Source organism: Haliotis asinina, chromosome 7, assembly GCF_037392515.1.
Source record: "Haliotis asinina isolate JCU_RB_2024 chromosome 7, JCU_Hal_asi_v2, whole genome shotgun sequence".
NCBI classification, from domain to species: domain Eukaryota; kingdom Metazoa; phylum Mollusca; class Gastropoda; order Lepetellida; family Haliotidae; genus Haliotis; species Haliotis asinina.
The window spans coordinates 49,306,161-49,330,794 of NC_090286.1; the positions used below are offsets into that span (position 1 = coordinate 49,306,161).

Sequence of the window (24,634 nt, forward strand, 5' to 3'; positions counted from 1 at the left end):
TTACTGTTTCCTGTGGTGTTGTTCAAGGCCATGCTGAAAACAAGAAGCCATTATCTCCAATGGATCAAGCTGATGTTTACTGCTTTGTTGTGCAACATCATCTTGGAAACAACAAGCCTTTGTCTCCATCTTGAGAAGAAGAGAGTGAGAAATGTCTGCAAGGCTTCAGTTATTGTAGGACATAGCTGGTCAGTTAGAACTCTGAAACAAGTCATACCTTATGGTACTATTCCTCCTCTTCCCGAACAGTGTTCCTTTTCTTGACGAAGATGATGATGATGACAACAACAGTGACCATTTAGAAGTCTACTTGTCACACATTAACTTCCATCGGTTTAGTAGTTGGTCATTCAGTTACATGGTAACACTTCTGATATGTGATGGTTGGTCAAGTTGGATATGAAGGCTGGAGGGAAAAACTCTACAGAAAAGAGTAACTTTGATGCACAATAGGTCAGGAACCATATTTAGTGGTTGTAAGCAAGTCTGATGCCTCTAACAGGTTGGTACTTCTGTACTGTGTTGAGAAGGAAGGCACTACTCCTTTGAACATTAAACAAGTTCTCTATATGATAATGCTGACTTTCACTAAATAAGTGAGAGAATGTATTGGCTGCAGGTACCCATAGACAACCTGTATCAGAAAGCTGGAGGTTGAACAACTCTACGATACTTGTATGTGGATGGAGGCAAGATGAATCACTTGTCTTCAGTTCTTCTAGACCTGTTCTCAGTAGATAAGTCATGGGTAATGCAATGATCATCTTCCATCTGACTGCAAGTGTATGATAGGCCAACCCATCACTGAATCACTGACACCATAAATATCTGAAAACCCTGAATTTGATTCACAACAATTTTGAGAGTCTAGATGTCCCAAATTTTAGGAAAATATTACAATTAAAGCCTTCTCATTCCTGTCACTTAACACCCATCTCACAGACTCTGAAGTATGTTTGCAGAAATGTTTCTATGAGAGTTTCATCAGAAATATTTTCTTTGAAATAAAACATTTTCCACTTTGGCGTGCACCTCGTGTATACAGGCTTAGATTGATCATGTTAACCTGGAAATGGATTATCATGCTTTCATAACTTTTTTCAACCAAGCTGAACAAACTTAAAACTTATTTACTGAAAATGAGGCAACCAGCTGTCTTGAGACGTTGATTTCTCATTTGATGCTATGATGTAGGGGAGGTAACTCTTGCACATTTTGCACGACATCAACATGGTAGAGCAGCACTCATGAGTCTTATTAGGGACAAAATGATCGAAAGCGCAAACATTGCATGGAAATATAGTTTACTACTTGCCTGTAAAGTGTAAGGCATTTGACAAACGTATGTGTCATTATCTTTGCTAAACTGTTTTGTAGTGATTTATGTACTCTTAACTCATCCATGCAGGATGTTCCTAACAGTTGTCGGCTTTGTGTTGATGTATTTGTCTGCAGTCCATTTTCTTCGGTCAGTTGTGTGCGTGCATGTGTGTTTGTAAAATAAGTTGTCTGTCTCTGAATATGTACAGATAGTCTTTTGAAATCTGTATCCACTGCCAACTATAATTTTAGTAATAACTGGTCTTACACTGACATGTGGGTTAGTTTATATTCAGCAATCTTGCAGTTATATGGCGGTAGTAAATTGGTTACTGGACATCAGTTCTAACCCGGATCTTCACGGGTCATATTGACATGTAATGTATCAACGTATGTTGTGAACAATGCTACCATCCATTACTACAAAAGTACCAACACATGCAGACCCTCAGACAATGAATGTCTTGGTTTTCAAGTGCACTGTCTCAGACATCTCCGTTTCAACCTCTCTGAAATATTTCACGAAATATAATGATTCTCATCTTTACCTACTACAAAGGACGGTAGGTTAGCCTAATTGTTAAAGCGTCCGTTCGCCACCCAGAATACCCGGGTTTGGTTTCTCACATGGGTACAATGTGTGAAGCCCACATCTGGTGTCCACCAATGTGATATATTGCTGGAATTTTGCTAAACGCGGCATAAAACTAAACTCATTCACTCAGTACCACTACAATATGAGTTTTGTCTGAAGATATAAATTTAAACTAATTTGGCTTTGACAGTCCAATGTGGATGGAATATGGCAGAGACCCTTCCACTGAACCGAGTTTGAGAGGAAATGGTCCTGTTCTTTACTACCCGACCCTATTTTTAACCCTTATGCTGTTACCTGACTGTCGAAAGGATGTTGGGCTTCAAAACTAAACTCTTCGTGGTGGCGAGTTGGAGTCTTCCAGGCTTGGACGCAACCCAATAATACTAGAATGTACTAACATACTAGAATGTGTACTTTACTAAGAAGGTGTGATTGTTGCAAAACTCATTTTGCAAATATTATGGCTTGTTCCAAATGTTGAAGAACTGGGCTTGTTACAGCAATGGCAAAATGAAGTGATGGTAAGCGAAACTTTTATTGAAGATTTGTGGGTAACAGTCTTAACCAGCTTATTGACCCAAGAACTTGCGATTCAAATATGACATACAAATATGTGCAGTATGATACATATGTAGAATATGATACAATGTCATTATTGCTTAATCATTCTTAAAAGTGCCATTTCATTTGCCACAGATACACTCTCCTACCCAGAGTAGTAATACGTACGTGACGTCACAAGCCCGGTGACGCAATTTTCTACTAATCACTCGTTTGACTGCGTTACGTCACCTAGTTTTTATGTTAAAATGCGTATTGTTGTCAAGAAATCTTAGCTTACGTTTGAAAAATAAAAAAAAACTCCTGTGGAATTTCAACAAAATTCAGTTAACGTTTTGATCAACAAATACACTTTAATGTTCGCGTGAGATTGTGTACCACCTAGATTCCTATGCCGTCCTTTCGCTAACACTGACTGTCGGTCGGGAACTGTTGTTAGTATATTCGTAAGTCTATGGATTTCTGTCTTCGCCTCGTATTCTACTCCATCTATGATAACCAGGCATAAATTTTCTGGGATCAAAGCACTGACAGTGCCGAAACCATGGACACGACCGCCGACCCTTGACGCCATGTTTGTTTACACTCTGAAAGTAGTCCCTAAACTTTGCATATGACCTCTCTAATTTGCATCGATATCCGTATAGATAAATCTATGACCGCAACGGAAAATATCCAATGGCGTTATCCTGACGAGAACACTATCCAATGTACAATAAGAAAACTACTTGTATATGTAAAGTGTTACTAGTTTTATTGGCGACGTCCAGATTCAGCTGGGAATACCACAAATGAACTTCATTCATGGAAATTGAACCCGCGTGTTCGGCGTGAGGAGTTCACGTTTTAAGCACTGCCTCTGTCGAGGCAAATGAAATAACACAGAAAGAATTCAACAATACTTATCCTGAATTCTGAACAAAATACTTTCAGAAACTTGCTTTCAATTTACGACTTCAAGTTTCGAGTGCATGTTTGAATCTCTAGAAATGTCTTCATCATGGAATTAAATGTTTTATTGTGGCTTAATCCATGTTCTCCCGTCTACGCGATGAAGGGGGACCAACAACCGTCACACACAAAACGTGATTTTGTAATAATGAATATGACAGAAAGCTTACTCCGTTATCCGCGTTAAGATATTTTCATTAACGATTTACACGAGACATGTCCCTGTTGTCATACATGGATATCAGACGGTTGGCAAAGGGAGGTTCCTGTTGATTTCATTGAGTGTCCCGAGTGGTTTAGTTGGCACCCATGGATATCATGCCATTGGCAAAGAGAGCTTCCAGTTGATGCTGACCACTGAGTGTCCCGTGTGGTTCTTTTGAAGAACGTGAATATCAGACGATTGACAAGGGGATTTTCCTTTTGATTACATTGACCACCGAGTGTCCAGGACTGTAAGGAGATTCGCCAAGTATTCATACGAAAGGCAAGACCAAACTGTTCCCGTTTAACTGCACGCCAACAGACGTCGGTGACATGAGGAAGACAGACTTTCGTCGGGCCAGCGAACCTACGCCATGTCCACAAGTTGCAGTTTTTGTCTAAGCTTGCACCTCTCCAGACGCTCCACCCTGTTCCTATCTGTGAGGAATGGGTGTCTGATCGTTTCAAGGTGCTGGACGATTCTTTACTTCACTAGAGAATTGGTCTAACCCATGTTTGTCCTAAGACTAACGATAACGGGTGGGCATACTGGCTGCCTTGGTTCATGCATGTCGCTTCCCAATTGCGTAGATCGTTGTCCATGGTCGCAATCACTGGATTGTCTGATCCTGACACGATTATTTTCAGACCGAATATAATACAGACCATAGCATACATATTAGGTCACTGAACAATAAACGGACAAAACAAAGAAATCAATTCATCAAGAAATCAGAAAACTGTGGTGCTGTTAATATGAAATATATATGCGAATTTGCTTAGCGCCTTCATGCGATGCGTGAACATGCGATCTGTGAAACACGTACTTTACACGTATATACATACTACGGAATGATCGCCTGTTTGGGCGAAAATTATGTTATGGGTGCGGATGTGGACTTTGTTGGTGAACATATGACGCACTTCACACCAGTTACGATGGGATCCGCAAGATCATTCTGAAGGTTCCAATGATGTCTTGGGAACTTGATTCTCTCCTAATACACCACCTGAAGCAATGCCTAGAACACACGCTCCCTCTGATCACACCCATCACAACCAATCACTGATGGAATCACAAGTCCTTGACTGTTTCAAGACATCCTATGTCAGACCATTGCTGAAGAAGGGTGGCTTGAACAAAGAGTCAAATGAAGAGTTATTGGCCAGTGTCCAACTTAACATTCACGTCCAAAATCTTAGAGAATGTTGTGTCTTCTCGTTTGCAACTTTGTCCTGCCACAGACCCGTGAAGATTCGGGTTAGAATTGATCTTTAAGAGTCACTGCTTATCATAGGGGGCGACTAACGGATTGGCATTCCAACTGGGTAGAGCGATGCTCATGTTGTTGATCACTCGATTGTCTGGTCCGGACCTGAGTATTTACAGGCCACCGTCAAATGAGTAGAATATTTCTGAGAGCGGCCAAAACAACAAATGCGTTGGGTTTTCGCTAAATGTAATTCAATTCAAAGGACCGCTAAAATGAAAACATACCCGTGAAGGTCCCGGGGTAGAATAGGCCTTCAGCAACCCATGCTTGCCATAAAAGGCGACTCAGCTTGTCGTAAGAGGCGACTAACGGGATCGGGTGGTCAGACTCGCTGACTTGGTTGACGCTTGGTTGACTCGGTTCCCAATTGCGCAGATCGATGCTCATGTTGTTGATCACTGGATTGTCTGGTCCAGACCCGATTATTTACAGACCGCCGCCATATAGCTGTAATATTGCTGAGTGCGGCGTAAAACTAAACTCACTCACTCACTCACTAAAATGAAAACAGTGTAGCTTTATCTTCTAATTATTATTGTAGAGACATGTGCAAGTCCAGCTCGGGCGACGCTGGGCAGCAAGCTCCTGACATCGTGAAGGTGTTGTCAGTGTATAAGGAGCTTCGCTTGGTGCAGTAAAGGGGAGTAACTGGCAAGGTAAACAAAATGGCCGAAATCCACTTGGTGCCAGTGCGTCTTGTACGTGATCAAACCTGTGCATTATGTTCCTCATTCATATCCCGGAAGTCGTATCGGTCCCTACAGTCCGAAAAATCGGCAATATACCGAAAATATCTAGAACAGTTGGATGTGAAAATCGAAGGACTTATTTGTTCATGCTGTGTTAACAAAATTAACCGATTGAACAAAATCGACAATGACATTTTGACTAAAATGGATATTTTACAGGCTGCAAGGCGAGATTTGATGAAAGAACTGTACGAATCACACTACAAAGAAACATATCGTCCCATGACAGAAGAACAGAAAAATGAAAAAGCCTGCAAAGATGATGCTAAGTCATGAAGTCAAATCGAAAAGTCGATAAAGTTGTTGCCAGTTAGGACCAAAAGGCTGTAAATACACGTCAGGTGGCTTTGGATAAGAGGCAAATAGAGACTTTTCAATCACCAGTTCCAGCAATGCCAACAGTTCGGGCAGTCAACAGCCAATAAAGCACCTAACAGCTGAGTTGCAGGGGCTGTCATGAGAGACCACAGCTGAGGCAATTTTAGACAATAACAGCTGGCTGAAGCAGGTGTATACAGTAACAGCTGAGGCAGTTGTTGACAGTAACAGCAGAAATAATCATGGTACCAGTTAAAGTGTATACAGTCATGTCTGGTTGGCGCTGGATTATAATTATGCACCTTGAAGTGATTTATCATCACGTATCAATAATATCAGTTTATAAGACATGCTGGCAAATGACCCAACTTCATCTAGGCCTATAGAGTGTTATGATATACGTGTATCTGTTATATGGTTCTGTGAAATGCATTGCACTTAAGGGGTCCATTAAACACTTACCTGCAGAATGTCGTAATTGAAAGGTACCCCTTCTCAAACGCTCCACATTAGGATTATGACCTGTAAACTTTCATCTGTATATTGAACAGTGTTATGTAATGGGATTGATGTACCTCATAACATTTGACTTGCCATTCAGAATTCAAGTTGTTGAATGGCTTGATGTTTGGTTTATAACTCTTTAAGTCCAGAAATGAAATCCCATTTAACTGTTTTTTAACAATGGGAATTACTTAAACACATCATCCTGACATATTAGTTTCAAAATCAAACTAGTTAGTTTGAATATTCTTGTTTTAACCATCAGCAAACACTTTTTATCACTTCAATTTTATGCTTAAGAGCATATTCAAGATTATATTTTGTACTTGTATAATGAAACTGATACATCATGTCATGCTATATCCTATACTCATTTGTGGTCCAATATTGCAGTGTGTAATTATTCACTCTTATTACACTTGCAATAAAAGGTGTAACCATTTTAAAATTTCTTCTTTTTTTCTTGTTAGCAACATGGTCAGTATTATCCAAATTATTTAATGTATCTTTATCTAATCATATATTTCTGACATTTTCAGGGTAAATACAGTAAGTCAATTACAACAACTGTGGGACATTTCATTGTGTATTTGCCATATAACTACACACGGATGCTTAATTGTACATGCTGTATACACTGGACAGTCTCTCTGTCCAACAATAGTGTAAGAACCAAAAGATGCTTGTTGTACATTGATATGACATTTAGGAACATGGAGGTATGGAGGTCAGTTCAGACAGATAATTATTACATAAACATCAAACGATTATCAGTGAATAACAGAGAAAGAAATTTGAGCAGAAATGCCAAAAATGTGCAAAGTAGATGAACTTATTCACATCATTTGTTAGTGACAATACATTTATGCATGAATTATGAACAAAAGCAGTATCCTGAACATAATTTGGAAGCACCCAATGTAAAGTACTGTCAGAAATAGCAAAATCCTTTTTTCACATTTATCTCTACAATTTATGTACATGTAGTTCATATGTGAAAGTGTGAAATATCTGTTTCAAATGCCCATTTTGAAATTAGATTTTAATAGCTTCAGTTGCTGATGTAAAAATATAATAATTTCATGCTGAAACTATTAAAGATGAAGCTACCATGGAGCTTCCTATCACTGTAAGAAGAAACGGGTAGGAGGGCTCGTCTCAATGCCACAACCAGGACATGTGTTGCAGACAGTGGTTGGGGTTGGGCTCAGGAGTGATATCAGCTAATACATATATGATATTAGCATGTCATACCATATTATGGCATGTCATAACAATTTACTAGTAATATCCAGTCCTGTCGATCTTCGATGATCATGCTACGTATTTATTTTGAGACATTTAATATGATGCTTTCCCATGGGTATCAGGTATCTTAAGATTTTTCATATCTCAGTGTAAAATTGAGAAGACATGTAAGATGTTAATGAAGACATATGTAAGATAAGACATATTCAACACACACGATGAAGAAAAAAAAATATCTTTAAGATGGCCCCATGTACCAGTAGGAAGCACATGCATTTCATGCCAGGTGAGTCGCCAGTCCTTCATCATTCCTGCCTGAGCAACCAAATTGCAATCTATAGTCTGATCTGTTGTTTTCAGCAGCAAGTCATATTTAGCTCAGTTTTACGAGTAAACTGAAACACACTTTTCTGGATAACATCTTATGCATACCACTGAATGCCCAGTTAGGCCAAAGTGAGTTGTTTCAACATATCCTATTTGCAGTTGTATAAATTTGAGGGATACAGAGTAACAGCCTAAAAACAGTCTTTTTCTTTTTCCAACACTTTATCAATCTCAACTACCAACTTTGCTGGCATGTTACTGAAGGTAAATATTCAAGGAATACATAACCTTTACTGTCAAATTGATTTATCTGATAACATCACCCTAACACAACCACCATGCAAAATGTGTGGCATGAATGTGCACCACATTTCACACATGTAGTCTATCAGTCAAAACCTACATGTAATGATTCTTCTGATACAGCAATGGATGATAAAGCCAGAGAAAGAGTTGTTAATGATGTTGTTTAGATCAACATCACACATATGGACTGGCCTGCAAGGTCACCTGGTGATAATCTCACTGAACATGCTTAGGATATTATTGGAAGGTGTGGTTATAGTCTCCATGTTTAGCCCCAGATGAACTTGAGCAGGCGTGACAGAGAGAATGGCAGAACATTACACAACAGCAACTTTAATTGCTCATTTGGTCAATGGAAAGAAGCATTGAAGCTTGTATTCTTACTCATGACACCTTATGCAGATGTATTGCATGAGGATGTGCAAATATCATGCATGAGATAGCTGCATTTTGGTGTATAGGTTTGTGAAGAATTCACCAAGTTTCACTAAGTTAAATCGTCTACCTAAGTCATGACAATAATTTTTCAGCTATGAATTAGTTTTTGCAATACACCAGGTCATGTGTTAACAGCACCCTTAAACAGCATTGAAAGTTTTGCGAAATCTAGTTTAGAACAGAAGATTGAAGTAGCTACATTAACACGAGTGAGTTTAAACCTTAGTATATTGTAATGGGTCAGAGTGAGTTTATCTCCATATCTTTGTCAGACAGCATTTTTCAGACCATATAAGTGCATCTTGATGGGCTGTCTTTTTTGCATATTTATTTGATTGTGATACCAAGTTCATCACACTGATAACAGGAGTTTGTGTATGATGAATTACATCGAAACATCATTGAATATGTTGATCAAGTATGAGTGGAAATGGTCTGGTCAAGAATGTGTGCTTCTAAGTAGCAAAGGAACATGCTGTCTTCAGCTAAACACAATATGTTTAGGTTTCATCAAGGGACTTGGCGGCAGTTCTGCCATTGAGTAACATGTAACATTTTACATAACAAAGACAATTCAACAAGATGATTTATTTTGTGGTAAAATATATTAAAAACAATGTTAAAAGAAACACTTGTAAAGTTGATAACACTGCCACTGTAATTAATTGCACAGATCATGGACATATCTCTGAATCACTTTTGTACATATTATCAATCGAAAACATGAAGGAGTTAACTAGAAATAAGACATGATTACAATGAGCAGAGACAAATATCCTTAATGTTTGTAGTGGGTTATTTCATTTTAATCCACTATCTTGTTAAACATGCAATTTTCAGATAAAATATTTTAATAAAAACTTGATTAAAATAAGGGCTCAATTTAGCATTTAGAACTTGCACTAGTGCATAATGCATTCTCCTATTTATGCCTGTTCATAGAGTTCAAATCTATTAAATGCAAAAAATAAGCATCAGCATTCAGTTTCATAGACCAAATATGGATATGCACCCTTGTTTGTTGAACATATACCAGCGTCTGTTTCACATAAAAGTTTTTACTGGTGTAATGCATCATTTGAAACCATTTCTTTACCAACATTTAAACCCTAAAGAACCCTGTGAGTTTCTGCTGACCCTTGACCTGCGGCAGGAGTTGTCGACGGCAACCCTTCTTTGAAGCTGGACCTTTTTTCTTCCGAGCAGCTGTTGGTTGAGACAGAGTGGGTTGAGATAAAGTGTCATCTGAGGACTTCGTGTTTTTGCCCACTTTGTCGCATATCTTTCTCTTCTTGGCTGGTTGATCAGACTTCAGCGGGGACTTTGAATAGAGATTCTCCTTGTCCAAGGCAGCACAAGTCCCACGCTTCTTGGCAGGTGGCATTCCCAGCAGGATGTGGGCTGTGTCTGGGCATGCGTGAACAACTGTTTTACTGAAACCAAGATGGAGTAATTTATAGAGTTGCCCAGCTGTAGCTCTTAACAGTGTCAGACAACAGCAACTGTTGCAACATGTTACTATGACAGGATATGAATTTGGCTGGGAATGCCAGATTTCCTTGACAATAATCATTGGTCAGTTGTGTCAAACATTTCAACTAGTATCAGTGTGGATTTGTTATGCATATTAAATCTGACTTGACAGTTAAGTTCTTGTTACATTCAAACTGTGGACTAGAAAACTGCAAGTTCCTTAACCTCTACAGGTTTGGAAATGCAGTGACTATAACGGTAAGAGTGGAATGGGCAGGGATTTACAGGACATGAATTCCTGCGTTCTATATGCATAAAAAGGGAAACAACAATATTCATCAGCACATCCACAGGGAGGCAGATGAAGTCCAACTTCTTTTGTAAAAATTCCAGTCAAGTAAACATAAGTCCTCACTGAGTTTGTCAAGATAATTGTGTGATTTGCTATTTCATTACTGTATCATTCATTATCCAACCTCATCTAAGAATGTCGAGTTTTGATTGGTTCATGTGACCCTGATAAAATACCATGTACACCCGTCATAATCTGCGAGCAGGGAGTACAAAAGGCATATCATCCCATCACACCTCACTGACCACTGTGAGGTGAGAAAAGCATGCATCACCAAATCTTTAGTTACGTGTGGTGCATTGAGGTCAATCAATCAGCTGGTGTCAAAATGGCAGCAAGGAAACGTTTTGCCAAAACAACTGTGGATGAACTTGAAGGGGTTTGATTTTTAAAAACATTCTGCTAGATAAATGCATTATCACATGTCCAGGAATACAGGATTTTATCCGTCCCGGCTCGAATACATCCTTACTCAGGAATGATAAAACCTGTATCTCCCATGACACGATCTGATAACTTATAATGTGTTGAACATGATACACAATACAATAGCAGTACTACTAATGATATTTAAGTGTCTGTTGTCCAGGAGCCATGCATATTATAAGCATGCATCCCTGGGACCCTCAAATACAGGACTCAAAGTAAGTCCCTGAATGAGTGAGGATAATTTTATGATGCTTTTGGCAGCATTGTGACAACATCACCAGTAAAGGGCCTCACACATTAAAAATGGGGAAGATAGGCCTTTTGGCTGATGGGTAAATACTTTGACTATGCTACTATGCTACCCCTCCATACAAATAACTTGAAGTGTCACCACTAATTTATCATTCAACAATTACTGAGCACTACACAGTTAATCATCTTCCGTGTATACTGCCTGATGTCTCACCTTGGAAACACAATGACAGAATTGAGCTGTTTCCGAGTCAACTTTTCCCCACATGGCAAGATAACTTCTGAATTTTCCTACAAGGAAAACAAAAATGTAAGTTTTGTTTCTGCAATAACAGCATATATTAATATATAGAAAAATCACATAACCAGCAATAATGTTTTTATATGTGATATATTCCTCATATATTCTCAGAACAATATGAAAATAATTTAGAAATGCACTATGCTCTACTCCCACATATAGTGTAATAAAGAACAGTTTTGCACCAAAATATTGTAGTTAAAGCACAAGGACATTTACTGTGGGTGACTTTGATCTTTCAGCTAGAATAACTCACAAGCAAATACTCTGGTAGTTCCGCCATGTGACATGTTATTGTGGCAGACCAGAGAAGTCACTGACTGGGAGTGTGATATTATGACAACCATGCTATAACAGTGGTACCAGGAGCACAGCTATACAGGCCATTCTCACATCATGTCAGTAACCTTATAAGTTGTTCACTGGTCACGAGGATACATGAGCCCATGGATCCCGAGGGACCAGTGAACAACATATTTATCTTACCGAACACCCAAATTAAGTGTTGTTCGAAGCACTTCTGTTGAATGCGAGGCGAATCACCATTTTGCAGATGACACAAGGTAAACAGATTTAGAGTTATCTCCCTTCCATCAATTTTCAATCGCAAAACATCGGTAATTTCCGTGCTTCATGTGTGATTCAATGGTATTCAAGGCAAAGAAGCACTACCGTGAAGCACCAGAAGAGTTCGGAATTCCCAGCGGTGTACATTGAAAATAATACATCGCCTGTAAGCATGGTACATTGAAAATAATAGAATACATTAATGTATAGAATAGATAAATGTCTATGTAGCCATGCTCTGGTGGTGTTCCACACTGACTTACATAGGCTGTGATGTTAGTCCTGTCTGATAGTCCGGTGACCTCAGGCTTGTCAGGGCTGTCCTCTTCCATGGCAACAATGTCTGGGGACCTGCAACAGGAGAATGTACACGCCTACAGCACAGTATACAACATTCCTACTGATCATCCTCGATAGTCCAGGGAATTATATCTTGGTCATGATAAATACCCTGAACCCATCTCTGTCAGATGCATTGCTATCACAGGCTTTGTTTTACAAGTGCAGTGTGAGCCTCTCCTGTCTCTAGTTGTGCCCAGAATTGATATTGCCTATGCGTCATTTGATTGAATGGCATGTTTTAGCAACATGCAATTCTGGTAAGATAGTGTGTGAGTGAGAACTTCTTAATCTATTATGAGACATGTTGGTATAGATCCTAATATCACTGCCAAGCAAGAATGTCATATGCTACCTATGTGTAACACTGAACCTGGTCTGTTCACTGGATAAGCAAACACTGCCACCACTAGGCTAACCATTCCCACTTCAAAATGTAAAACCATTGTATAGGCATCAGTTTGCTGTTCCCTGCTATACAGAGACACAGCTTCTTCACATACCTGAACTGTGACATGAGGCAAGGAACTCTTGTGGGCGTGGTGGGGTCCAGTGCCATGTCACTAAGGAACATCTCACAGGAGTTGTCTCCCCCTTGGGTAGTTGCCATTTTGTCAAGCAGTATCTTGATAACCCTTAGAGTCTGTCGTCCCATCAGAGATCCTCCTTCTGATGCGGGCTACAACATCAAGTATAAAATTGTGAACATTTATCTTACCAGAACATGGTAAAATAGTTAATGCAACAAGACAATGTTTGAAGAAACTGCAAAGTTTTCATTCCAATTCAATTCAAGTTATAATATTCACTTGAGTCAGTAAGAATATACTGGACAAGATAAGTCACGGACACTGATATTTTTATGATTGATATTATATCAGTTTGTCAATGAATGGATAGATCATTATTCATAATTTCAAAAATTGACATATATCCCTAATTATTTTTGTCCAGAATAGAATGGGCATTACAAGCAAGTAGTTTCATCAACACTTTGCCAGTCAGATATTTAATGGAACCTCCAGACAAAGTACAGGTATTTAACCGACAATGTCTTCAACTTTTAGCAATGCCTTTTATGATATTATTATCCATTCCCTGACAACTAATGTTTGGATCAAGGCATCAAGGCATTCTCTTCCCACAGAGGTTACTCCTGTCATATCTTCCTACGTAGCCTCTGTTCTAATACGACCCTTTCATGGTGAGAGTGTTCAAGACTCGCGATTGGAGGAGATCAGATTTAGTTGTGCAATCAGAGACGTTGTTTCTAGAGTGATCATTCACAAGATCTCGGTAATTTCCAAATGTATTTGGAAAACTTGCCACTACCAGTTTTTGTTTCTACAAACACATCATGGCAATTGATCCCTGCACTCTCTATTGCCAGTTTCTGATTTTCAGTTAAACATGAAATACCGAATCTTTCCTTCGCATGTTGATGAACCAACTCCTTAGGGGCCGCCATATTGGATCTAAGTCTATTAAACGCGTGTTCTGATTGATAGTAACAAGGGAGATAATTCTTGATGCGAATTTTTGCCGCAAGGAGATTTCTTGATGACCGGGAAATATGGCCTTATTAGGACAGTGGTTATGTAGGAAGATATGACAGGAGTAACCTCTGTGGGAAGAGAATGCAAACATTTCACACACACACAGTTATTATCAACATTACTGATTAAACTTATAAATAAAATATGAAACAATACAGTGAGTGAGTGAGTGAGTGAGTGAGTGAGTGAGTGAGTGAGTGAGTGAGTGAGTGAGTGAGTGAGTGAGTGAGTGAGTGAGTGAGTGAGTGAGTGAGTGAGTGAGCAAGCGAGCTTAGTTTTAAGCCGCTCTCAACAATATTCCAGCAATATCACAGCAGGGGACACCAGAAAGTGTTCACACATTGTACCCATGTGGGGAATCAAACCTGTTATCTTTGGCTTGATGAGCAAAAACTTTAACCACTAGGCTATCCAATGCTCCCAATAAATTGAAAACACTCATATGGACTACAGATTTGATGAACAAATTCTGTTTGTCTCCTGGAGATCATTATATCCATGTGTTCTTGTATTTGAAAATATTTAACACCTTGTTTGGGGTGTGAGCAGTCCTGGTCTCAAGGTCTCCTACAATCTGTGAGATGCATTCGTAAAGTTGCTCCGTCACCCCCTCTACATCCTCCTTCCTCAACTTCAGCAGCTTACATTTGATGAGTCGGTTCTTCACAATGTTCAAGATGCGGCGACATGCAGACCTGAAATCACCAGATCATAAGTACAAATTTGAAAAATATATAGTGGGCTGGGGGACCTAATTATTTTCCCCCAAATCCAATGGTCACTCGTCTATGTCCAAAATGATCTGAAAAATCAGTTAAGAATTCTCCTAGGAATCTTTAGACAAATCACAGCTGGTATATTCCCAGGAAAGTGTCAAGTTTACAGTGCTCTTGCTTATGGGATGTAAAATAACTGAAATGTGTATGAGGTGAGGTTTAATGTGTCTTTCAAGACAATTTTAAAGGAGAACCAAGTTCTATGGATAGTCAACTTCTTTATTTCAATGAGTTCAACATTTTGGTGTAGTTACTAACACCATTGTCGAGCAAGTTGTACAAACAAGTTGGAACAAGGAGAATATATACATAGCTGCTGAGTAAGTACATGTACATACAGTTGACAAGGTTGATGTCCATTGGATATCTAATAGTGATTTGAGCAAGTAGGCTGGTGTACAGAGTGACTGGTTGTGATTAGAGGTTGAACTGATGAATTCACAATGAGATGGTCGCACTCATTGCAATAAAGAAGTTGACTATCCATAGAACTTGCTTTTCCTTCCTCTTTACAACTTCTAAAATGCCTCTCATAGAAGATAATTTTACTTTTAATACGGCAATAAACATGCACGTGCAGCTGCTTGTACTCATTGTATTGTACAAGACGTGATTTCACAGTGTAACTTGATAACCCACTTATCCAGTGAGTGAGCCAGTCCTTGTTTAGTCCCCAAATGCTTTGTGCCAGAAAGTACCATCTTTTGGTATGAGTGAGTGAGTTTAGTTTTACGCTGCACTCAGAAATTTCTGGCCTTTTGAATTTGAATTTGATGTTTTTGTCTCTGCAGCCTATTTTCTTCAGTCAGTTGTGTGTGTGCATGCGTTTGTCCATGATTTAAACTCAGTTGTCTGTTTCTGAACATGTATGGGTATCCTCTTGAAACTGTATCCACTGCCAGCTATAATTTTAGTAATAATTGGTCATACACTGACATGTGAGTGAGTTTAGTTTTACGCTGCACTGAGCAATATTCCAGCTTTTAGGCAGTGGTCTGTATATGATTAAGTCTGGACCAGACAATACAGTGATCAACAGCATGAGCATTGATTTGCACAACTGAGAACATGTGTCAACCAAAAATGAGCCTGATCACCCAATCCAGATCAGCCCTGACCTAGACCTTCACAGGTGTTTTTGGGTATGACGTGGCCCTGGTCTGATGCTCTATCCACTGGAACAAAGAGGCAGTTGGAACTTTGTAATGCACTACACCATAAGCTTACATAAACTGAAAGTCAGTTGGTGAATTCCATTTCAGTTTGGATTTGAATCTGTAGAAACACTTCTCTGAGAATAATAACTTCATACCACATTTGTGAATCAGTGAACGAGTACACAAACTAACGTCTAACCTGATATCTGAAATCTCTTCGGCAACAGTCAGCAGCTTCTGTATCAACTCCATCAGATCCCCGAGACCCTTGACATGCTGATTCAGGGGACACTCGATATCAGGGGCATAGCCCTTCCCACCCAGTCTGATACGCATCAGGAACGATGTGGCAGTCTGTAAGAATACTTTAGTTATTTCTGCTGTTGTTTCAGATTGTAAAGAAACTGGATTGTGTTTGTGAGATTGTTTTGATGCTGCTTGATAATGGTACTTATCTTTATCATACAAATGGAGATGGTTCTGATAAATCTAGAATAACAATCAGGGCAGATCTAGGATCCTGACATGTCTAAGGGATGTAACTCTGTAAAGTGAATTCACATGCTATAGACCACTGGGTCAACTGCACGAGTGTGTGAATGATGGAGAAGTAACCTGGAACATGGACATCTTCTTTCTCTTGGCCTCGTGTTTTAGAGCAGTGAAGGCATGGTGGTCCAGCTCACGATCTGGTACATTAAAGATGCGGGCCAGTGCAAGCTCGCTGCGGGAGTTCACCAAGACGTGGAGATACGCCAGCTGCACTCTATGAGTGAACACCTACAACAGGGGATGAGAAGAGTTACTTCCCTTCATGTATAACCTGAATACTTGAAGGCAGGGTTAATGCACATGCATCTTATCGCAGGAAATACAGCATAATGTGGAGGAAGCAGCTCAGATTTCAGTTGTTATTGACTAAGTTTATATCAGTTTACATGTACCTGAATTCTCTGGAGGGATAAAATGTAGTTTTCTATGGGGTGTCATTTAAGAAGGAACAAATAAATCTTGTTGAGATGAGATGACATGAGAAAAAATGAGATGAGATAATGTGTCACTGTTGGTTTTTTTACATCAACTTGGTCATATTGAGCAAAATGTATATATATATATATGTATATATATTTATCGAGATATTGAAAGATATGCTGGACTTCCTGATGGGGGAACACATTCCCAATTACAGCACCTGTGCTCTGTATTGAGTTTGAATTGACTGTTATATTGAACAGTAAGTATAGCAAAACATTTCATCTCACATTTTACATTTTTTGATGACATAAATACGTACCAATATATACCAACTCCAAGACAGGCAGCAGAGAATTATGGAAAGTTTTTAAGTCAGTTCTCACTTCAATGTCACATACCTGTTGTATGGATGCTGAAGTAGGCCTTGATCCCTTAACTGGTGTTTCCACAACAAGGGGGAGTAACTCCTCTAGGGACCTGTTCCGTTGACTGATGCCTTCGGTACCATCAGATGTACCATCATCATACAGCTCAGTGACGTCTCCACCTCTGCACAACTGTCTTATCAACAGCTTCTACAACAGCAAAACATGCACACCTGTAATTATGTGTGTACCCTTTTCAAGTCAGACAATGGAGTTCTGTCAACGGGAAAAATCAGAATCTCATCTGACTGACACCTCTAATGCCATGGCTAATGGAAACGAGCTAATTTAAAAACCAAAAACAAAAAAACAATGCTCAAATTAGTTTGTGCTCAGAGAGGATTCATTGTGAACTGTAAACCAATAGTGAGTATTTTCCACTATCTGACTGGTTAATTGCGGTTGTCAAATAGTGTTCAATACTCCTGAAAATGATGGCCTAATACCCGTGCAACTTCCACTGCATGAATTTGCATAATGGAGGAAAATGACCACAGGGATTTTGATACTACCTTCAAAGATGACAAATTCATGGAAGAATCATTCAAAGATGATCAGTAGTACAATCCCATGACATATAAACACACATGATCAGATAACAGTAAATTGCTTGAAGAGCCAGAAAATAATATCATTGTGAAGTTTTAGTAAGAAAAACATTTTGAAGTTGAAGCCATGTAGACAGTTAAGAATTACACCAACATATATTTTTCATACTGACCACAGAAACCGGGCAAAGCAATAACTGGGGTTTTTTTAGTCATATTTCTTTTCTCTAACATACATCGGTACATCATACCTCAGTTTGACTTCTTGGCACACCTTGAAAAACAAGTGTAGTGGTCGACAGATCTCTCTGGAGCTCTGAATCTGTGGGGTCTTTAATTAATTCATTATTGAAGGCAGTGATGACATCCATGATGTCGACATGCCCACAGGCAGCCAGGAAGGAATTGTACTGAGTCAGCAGTTCTACACCAGTCTGGGAGGACAACACTTCATCTGGGTTCAGCTTCGCTGCAGATAGTTTCTGATAGTAGTCGTGAACCTTGCTAGTTTCTGTATCAAATGAGTCCCCTTTCTGCCAAGAAAATTAGACTGGCATATGTATGTGGTTCATCAAAAGTGTCTAGTTAGAATTATTAAAGATTTATAGAGGACGCCTGTAAAGAATTGCGCCAGACACACCTTTACAGTTGACTCACCTTGTTCATGTTAGCCAGACACACCTGTCTCCTTGATTTACCTCCTTGGTCATGATAGCCAGACACACCTGTACAGTTGACTCACCTTGTTCGTGTTAGCCAGACACACCTGAACAATTGAGTCACCCTGTTCATGGTCGCCAAACACACCTTTACAGTTGACTCACCTCCTTGTTCATGTTAGCCAGACACACCTGTACAGGTGACTCACCTCCTTGTTCATGCTAGCCAGACACAGTTGTAAAGCCTGAAGACTCTCCTCCACAGACAACAGAGTGACACGAGGACTGACCAGCAAACCATGGTTTCGACACAGCCTTGTCACAAACTCTCCCACAGTTGGGTATTTCTCAACATCAGGTATCACAGAGTTTGGATAAGCAGGGGAGATAAACTGGACAGTCTCTTCAGCTGAAACAGTGGTACTTTTATACAGTTATAGTCTTTCCTAGTTCCAGGTACAGATGTCATCAAGAACTGGAGTTTGTGAACACTATCATGACAGCAAAAATAATCAGCTTAATTTGTCCTTGATCCATAACCTTATCCACAAACAATATACATGAAAAATGGCCATTTTTGAAGGTCACATGCAATCAAACAATCAAACATAATTAAAACACAGTTATCACTTGTTCACGATATATAAAATGTCTTGGTGATTGTGAATAAACAAAGAAACAAACTTATAAGCATATAATCGCAAATCAAAAGTGCAATATTTTGTACTTCAGTTTACTTCCCTCAAAATGAAGCAGCTGCGATACCAAACCCAATCAGAGCCAAAAGTTCATTTGCTGATACACTTAGCCAGCTCTTTGTTTATAACTTATAAGCCATAGAGGTGTTAATTTCAAATTGCATGTTGTCAGTGATTGAAGTTGTGCATTGCATATTGTCATCAGCAGACAGGCAGGCAGACATATAGGTGTCCAAAAAAGAAACATTGAGTTTTCTCTGCGACAGAGTCTGCTTATCACAATCAACATGGTTTTTTTTAAGTAACGAGTAGATTGTTTATTTGTTTGTGACAAAACCAAGACTAGACTACTGCTCACAACCTCATACTCCAGGCATGCATACTGTTTCAAGCTACATGAACCTATTCACTGAGCATGCATTAAGAGTGCAGCACATGCATTATGAGCGCAGTGCAGCATAGTTGTTGAAACCAGTTTTCCCCCCCAGTCTAAGTAAACTTCGTCTCAGTGTATTTCGTTACACTCCACCACTGAGTCTAACAAAACCTAGTAGAAGGTTGCGAAAGGTAACCTTTGAGCAACCAATGACGGTCCAATCAAATGCGAGACGGTTAAATAGATTTAACCAATCAGACAACGGCTACTATTTAGGGATGGGAAGGACTTTCAAAATATTCAGGTCACCGACACAGATCTCTCCACAAACAAAAATCAGCATATAACACAGTTAATTGACCTGCAGTATATACGCTTTGGGTTTCTGTTGACATGGTTACCATTAGCTAATATTTCCGCAAATTAACATCCTTGAATATTGTCAAAAACACTATTTTCAGCGACTGTTTACTCACCGTTGTCAAGGCAGTACTTACGCCATGTGCATAAACCGGAAGGGATCGTACACTAAATAGCATTCAGAATAGTTCAGGTATGAACCTTTTTCGAGATAAAAAGTTCATAAGGGATGTGCGAATGTGCACTTTCGCAATTTGGTAAGCTGTGTTCTGATTGGTCAATCTCAAAGGTTAGCTGACGCGACCTCCCATAAGGTTTTGTTAGACTCAGTGGTGGAGTGTAACGAAAAGTACTGAGTATAAGTTTACTTAGACTGTTTTCCCCCCAGCACTGGGGTAAAATTAGTGCATCGTTTGACTCCGATTTTGCAGGCCTTTTCCAATCGCCTTTTTTTTTTTTACTTTATACGTTGAATTGGCATTTTTGATGATTTGTTTCGGTAGGTGCATACCAAAAGATATCAGAATCTGCAAAGTCGTGTTTTACGTTGCATGTGACCTTTAACCTTTGCTACAGGGAGTGCTACTGAGTAGACAAAACAGTTTGAAGAGTACAAAAATAGGTTTGGAATTATTTCAGGTATTTGATTATTTGAATGTTCAGTTGTATCACATTTTGGATAAATTTATTTATTGCGATAATTATTTTTATAATTCTAATTGTGCCATCAGGGTATACTGAAAGTATTTCATCAATGCTATTTCAGTGAATGAGTTTAGTTTTAAGCTGCACTCAGCAATATTCCAGCTATATGGTGGCGGTCTGTAAATAATCGAGTCTGGACCAGACAATCCAGCGACCAACAACATGAGCATTGATTTGCAACCCATGCTTGCCATAAAAGGCAACTATGCTTGTTGTAAGAGGTGACTAACCGGATCAGGTGGTCAGGCTTGCTGACTTGGTTGACCCAACTGCGCAGGTCAATGCTCATGTTGTTGATCACTGGATTGTCTGGTCCAGACTCGATTATTTACAGACCACCGCCATATAGCTGGAATATTGCTGAGTGCTGCATAAAACTAAACTCATTTACTCACTCACTCAATATTTACCATGTCATTGGCATGCAAATTAGCAATATTTTGATGCCGAACTTAGGATGTGTTTTTCAATCCTAATTCACCATATTCACAACTTTTCAATTGCTGAGTTGAACAAGACTGTATTTTTTATTGTTTGTTATGAAAATTGTTAAAGATTCAATATTGGAGCACAGATGAATCACAATATGAACTTGCACAGTCAGGTATGACACACTTCTGTTTCTGGAACAGCATTCAACACAACATTTAAGCATTTTTCATCCAACATTTGTATCTTCACTGTTGTGTTGTGAGCTCTTGTGGGTAGTATGTTTAAATTTAAACAGATGATATAAAATACAACCAAAATGATACAAAGTATGTCCTCAATACCTGAGTCAATCTGAATCTTGATGTACTTCTCTACACTTGAAGCAGAGGTAACCGCCTCTTGATGTATAAATAATCTGCAAGGCATTATGTAGGTTTCCACACCACAGTGAAATCTGAAATCATGAAGGATATTGTAATTTACTAAGCAAAATGAAATTACTAAGAACTGTGACAACCATATAATTTCAACATATTTCTGCCTGGACAGTATTATATTTATTATTAGTTTGATTAAATATGTTGGCAAAGAGAGATTTGAGTTATATCCCAATGAAATATTATAAGGGGTGGACATGGTGGGTGAGCTGGCTAATGTGGGGGACATGGTGGGCCAGTTGGCTAATGTGGGGGATATGGTGGGCCAGCTGGCTAAAGTAGGGGACATGTGGACCAACTGGCTAATGTGGGGGACATGTGGGCCAGTTGGCTAATGTGGGGGGTATTGTGGGCCAGCTGGCTAATGTGGGGGGTATGGTGGGCCAGCTGGCTAAAGTAGGGGACATGTGGACCAACTGGCTAATGTGGGGGGAATGGTGGGCCAGCTGGCTAATGTGGGAGACGTGTGGGCCAGTTGGCTAATGTTGGGGACATGGTGGGCCAGCTGGCTACTGTTGGGGGTATGGTGGGTGAGCTGGCTAATGTGGGGGACATGCTGGGCGAGCTGGCTAATGCGGGGACATGGTGGGCGAGCTGGCTGATGTGGGGGACATGGTGGGTGAGCTGGCTAATGCGCCAGGCTAGTGACCCAGTGAGCTTGAGGTGACAGGATCAAGCCCACCTGTGACCAGGTATAAAAACCTTGGAGTCAACGTTGCATGCAGAGTCTTTCAGTGTTGTCACAACCCATAGTGTGCAGTAAACAACCCTTTGCACTTAAAAGAACCTCATGAATTTGTTGGCATAAGATCAGAAGGTGGCCACAGTCCACCTGGCTGTGAATGGGTACCTTGTAAGGATGGGAAAGCCACATTAACTCGGCTCACCACAAGAGACTACCTGCAAGAGTTGTATGGTCCAGAGGGATTCGAGATTGATAATTGTGCTGTTTGAGACTGACATCCAATGATTGAGGGGAAAACAAAGTGCCTTTGAGCAGATAATCTCAATACTGGCACAAGATCTATATAAATAATAAACAAAAGAAATATTATTACCTCCAATGCTGTAGAGATCTAGTGGGTATTGGAGCACATAAACTTTAGTAAGTTTAAAAATTGTAAGTAGTACTGTGGAAAAAAAGGATCTGGACCAAACACTTTCCTCGATTTCTTTGTCTGCAATCTTTTCCTAAAGATCAAACAAACTTACAAAGACAATATTGCGGCTCTTGGAGGAACACGACGTTTAGCTAGCTGAACTACTCTTGGCTTTGAATTGGCAAAGCGTCCGCCCGTATCCACAATTTTCCGGAATCTGGCTTAACCCATTGTGTTCCATATTCAGCTACATTGTATAGTGGAAGAAGACTAGTTCGTAAATAAGTAGTATATATCGAATAAACTCACACATACACAGGTTGGTGTTCCGTGAAAGTCACAGTCATTACAACACTGAACAGGCAAGAGTTTGCGACACCGTGTTTACATCAATAAAATCGATTAAACACATCTGAAATATCCTGCAGATGTACACAATACCTAGACGATCCTCTTGTAAAAGCTTTTTCATTCATCAAAAATGCGACAAAAAGAGTGTTTTACCCTCAGATCAATGAGAAGCCACTGTCAGGGAATATTGTTTTCAAAATATACACCATAGCCTGTATCACCAATTTATTATCCAATCAAAATACAGTCTTCAAAGGGAGGTAACTGAACACATGGTAACTCCACACATGGTTGCTCAAGGACGATACTATTGAGAGATAACTAGCAGCGTGCACGGCCTTGCGTGCCGTAGCCAACAAAGAGTTTCCAAATTACATATGTTTAGATTTGTATGCTACATTACCCTTCAATGAACTGCAGAAAAGCAGCGCTGAGAAACACTTAATTTTCAAAAACTGAAGAAACGTAAATTTGCCGGAGTGAGTGAGTATGACAGCCTTTTCGCGCTCTTAGCCCAATGTATCACGACGAGAGGCATAGAAAAACTTCAAAAAGGCTTCGTATTCGTAACAAATTGAACCCGGGATTCTGCGTGACGAGTGAACGCATTAACCACTAGGCTACAACACCGCCCTAGCTCTCTTTAATATCTATTTCAGTTTCTGAATGAGTGACTAGAGTACAGGGACTAAAGTGAAAACTCCACTCAGTTGACGTTGAACTGTGCAGGATAATAACTTTCAGCATGCATGTATCACTGTTTTTACCAAACTTCATTTTAAAAAGTAAACAAGAAGCATGAGCAACTGTTTTTCAGTTGATTTAATGATATGTTTGATTTACATCTGTACATATTTTAGGCTAACAATATCATATCTCAAAATTAAGCGTACGGACACTTAGCACTCACGGATCACTTCTGCGTCGTTATAGACTTTCAAATATAATTTGATGTTATGTTTGTATATCTTAAAAAAAACCAAATTACACAACTGTTGATGGATGTCTTGCACGTGTAATCCTCACAAATTAATACATTTGGAAATTTTACAAACATACATTTAGTGGCTCACGTGGCTGCAAACTAATTTCTTCATAATGAATATTTTTGCATAAAAGTACCCTTGCAATCCAATATCGACAGTTGTCCTCGATGTACGTTTAGACGGTTCTGTTGTCTTGTTTCGATTAAAGGTGTCAATTTAATTTATGAAAAAAAAATTAATACAAAATAATATCATTGTCTCAATGATGTCTGGTTGCATTGTTGCCTGGTAGCGAGGTGTGTGTCGGAGAGGATGGTCTCGTTCACAGTTCTCGAATCATCGAAACTAAAAAGTAAACATTGAATACACACTGCCAGTTTGAAAGAGGTCAGATGTGGCATATGTTATATTTGGAATGACACTTTTTCAGTGATCGAAGTGCAAATTCTTGTACCTATGTACACACACACACACACACACACACACACACATACATACTAAACTGTTACTTCCTTCTTCAACGAATAAAAAGGGAAATTAAAAATAAAAAAAATTAACACTTTTCATACATTGATAATTTAA

The 24,634-nt window shown here is 39.3% G+C and overlaps 1 protein-coding gene across 3 annotated transcripts; it reads right to left on the bottom strand.

Annotated features, from left to right (window-relative positions):
• Window positions 1–9,366: 9,366 nt before the first annotated feature.
• On the bottom strand, window positions 9,367–23,332 carry LOC137290416 (PCNA-interacting partner-like). 3 transcript variants are annotated; one of them, XM_067821340.1, is made up of 12 exons: window positions 23,220–23,332; window positions 21,520–21,632; window positions 18,817–19,016; window positions 18,200–18,481; window positions 17,374–17,550; window positions 16,616–16,780; window positions 16,200–16,354; window positions 14,597–14,762; window positions 13,015–13,190; window positions 12,436–12,523; window positions 11,519–11,595; window positions 9,367–10,231 (listed from the first exon to the last, which is right to left on the bottom strand). In XM_067821340.1, exons 2-12 carry the CDS (start codon window positions 21,602–21,604, stop codon window positions 9,901–9,903), a joined length of 1,902 nt encoding a protein of 633 aa, XP_067677441.1. In that variant the 5' UTR covers window positions 21,605–21,632; window positions 23,220–23,332; the 3' UTR covers window positions 9,367–9,900. The 3 variants fall into 3 exon arrangements, with proteins under 3 accessions (XP_067677441.1, XP_067677439.1, XP_067677440.1); XM_067821338.1 differs by having other exon boundaries at window positions 9,371–10,231; window positions 23,025–23,300; XM_067821339.1 differs by having other exon boundaries at window positions 9,372–10,231; window positions 23,157–23,268.
• Between the last annotated feature and the right edge of the window lie 1,302 nt (window positions 23,333–24,634).

What these genes read in the sequence shown, in the direction of transcription:
- LOC137290416 (XM_067821338.1), bottom strand. Translation starts at nt 23,062, where the DNA reads ATGACTGTGACTTTCACGGAACACCAACCTGTGTATGT. An exon ending in GAAGAGATTTCAGATATCAG is followed by an intron (nt 14,763 to 16,199) that starts GTTAGACGTTAG and finishes TGGTGATTTCAG; the next exon opens with GTCTGCATGTCGCCGCATCT. An exon ending in TCTGTCATTGTGTTTCCAAG is followed by an intron (nt 10,232 to 11,518) that starts GTGAGACATCAG and finishes TCTTGGTTTCAG; the next exon opens with TAAAACAGTTGTTCACGCAT.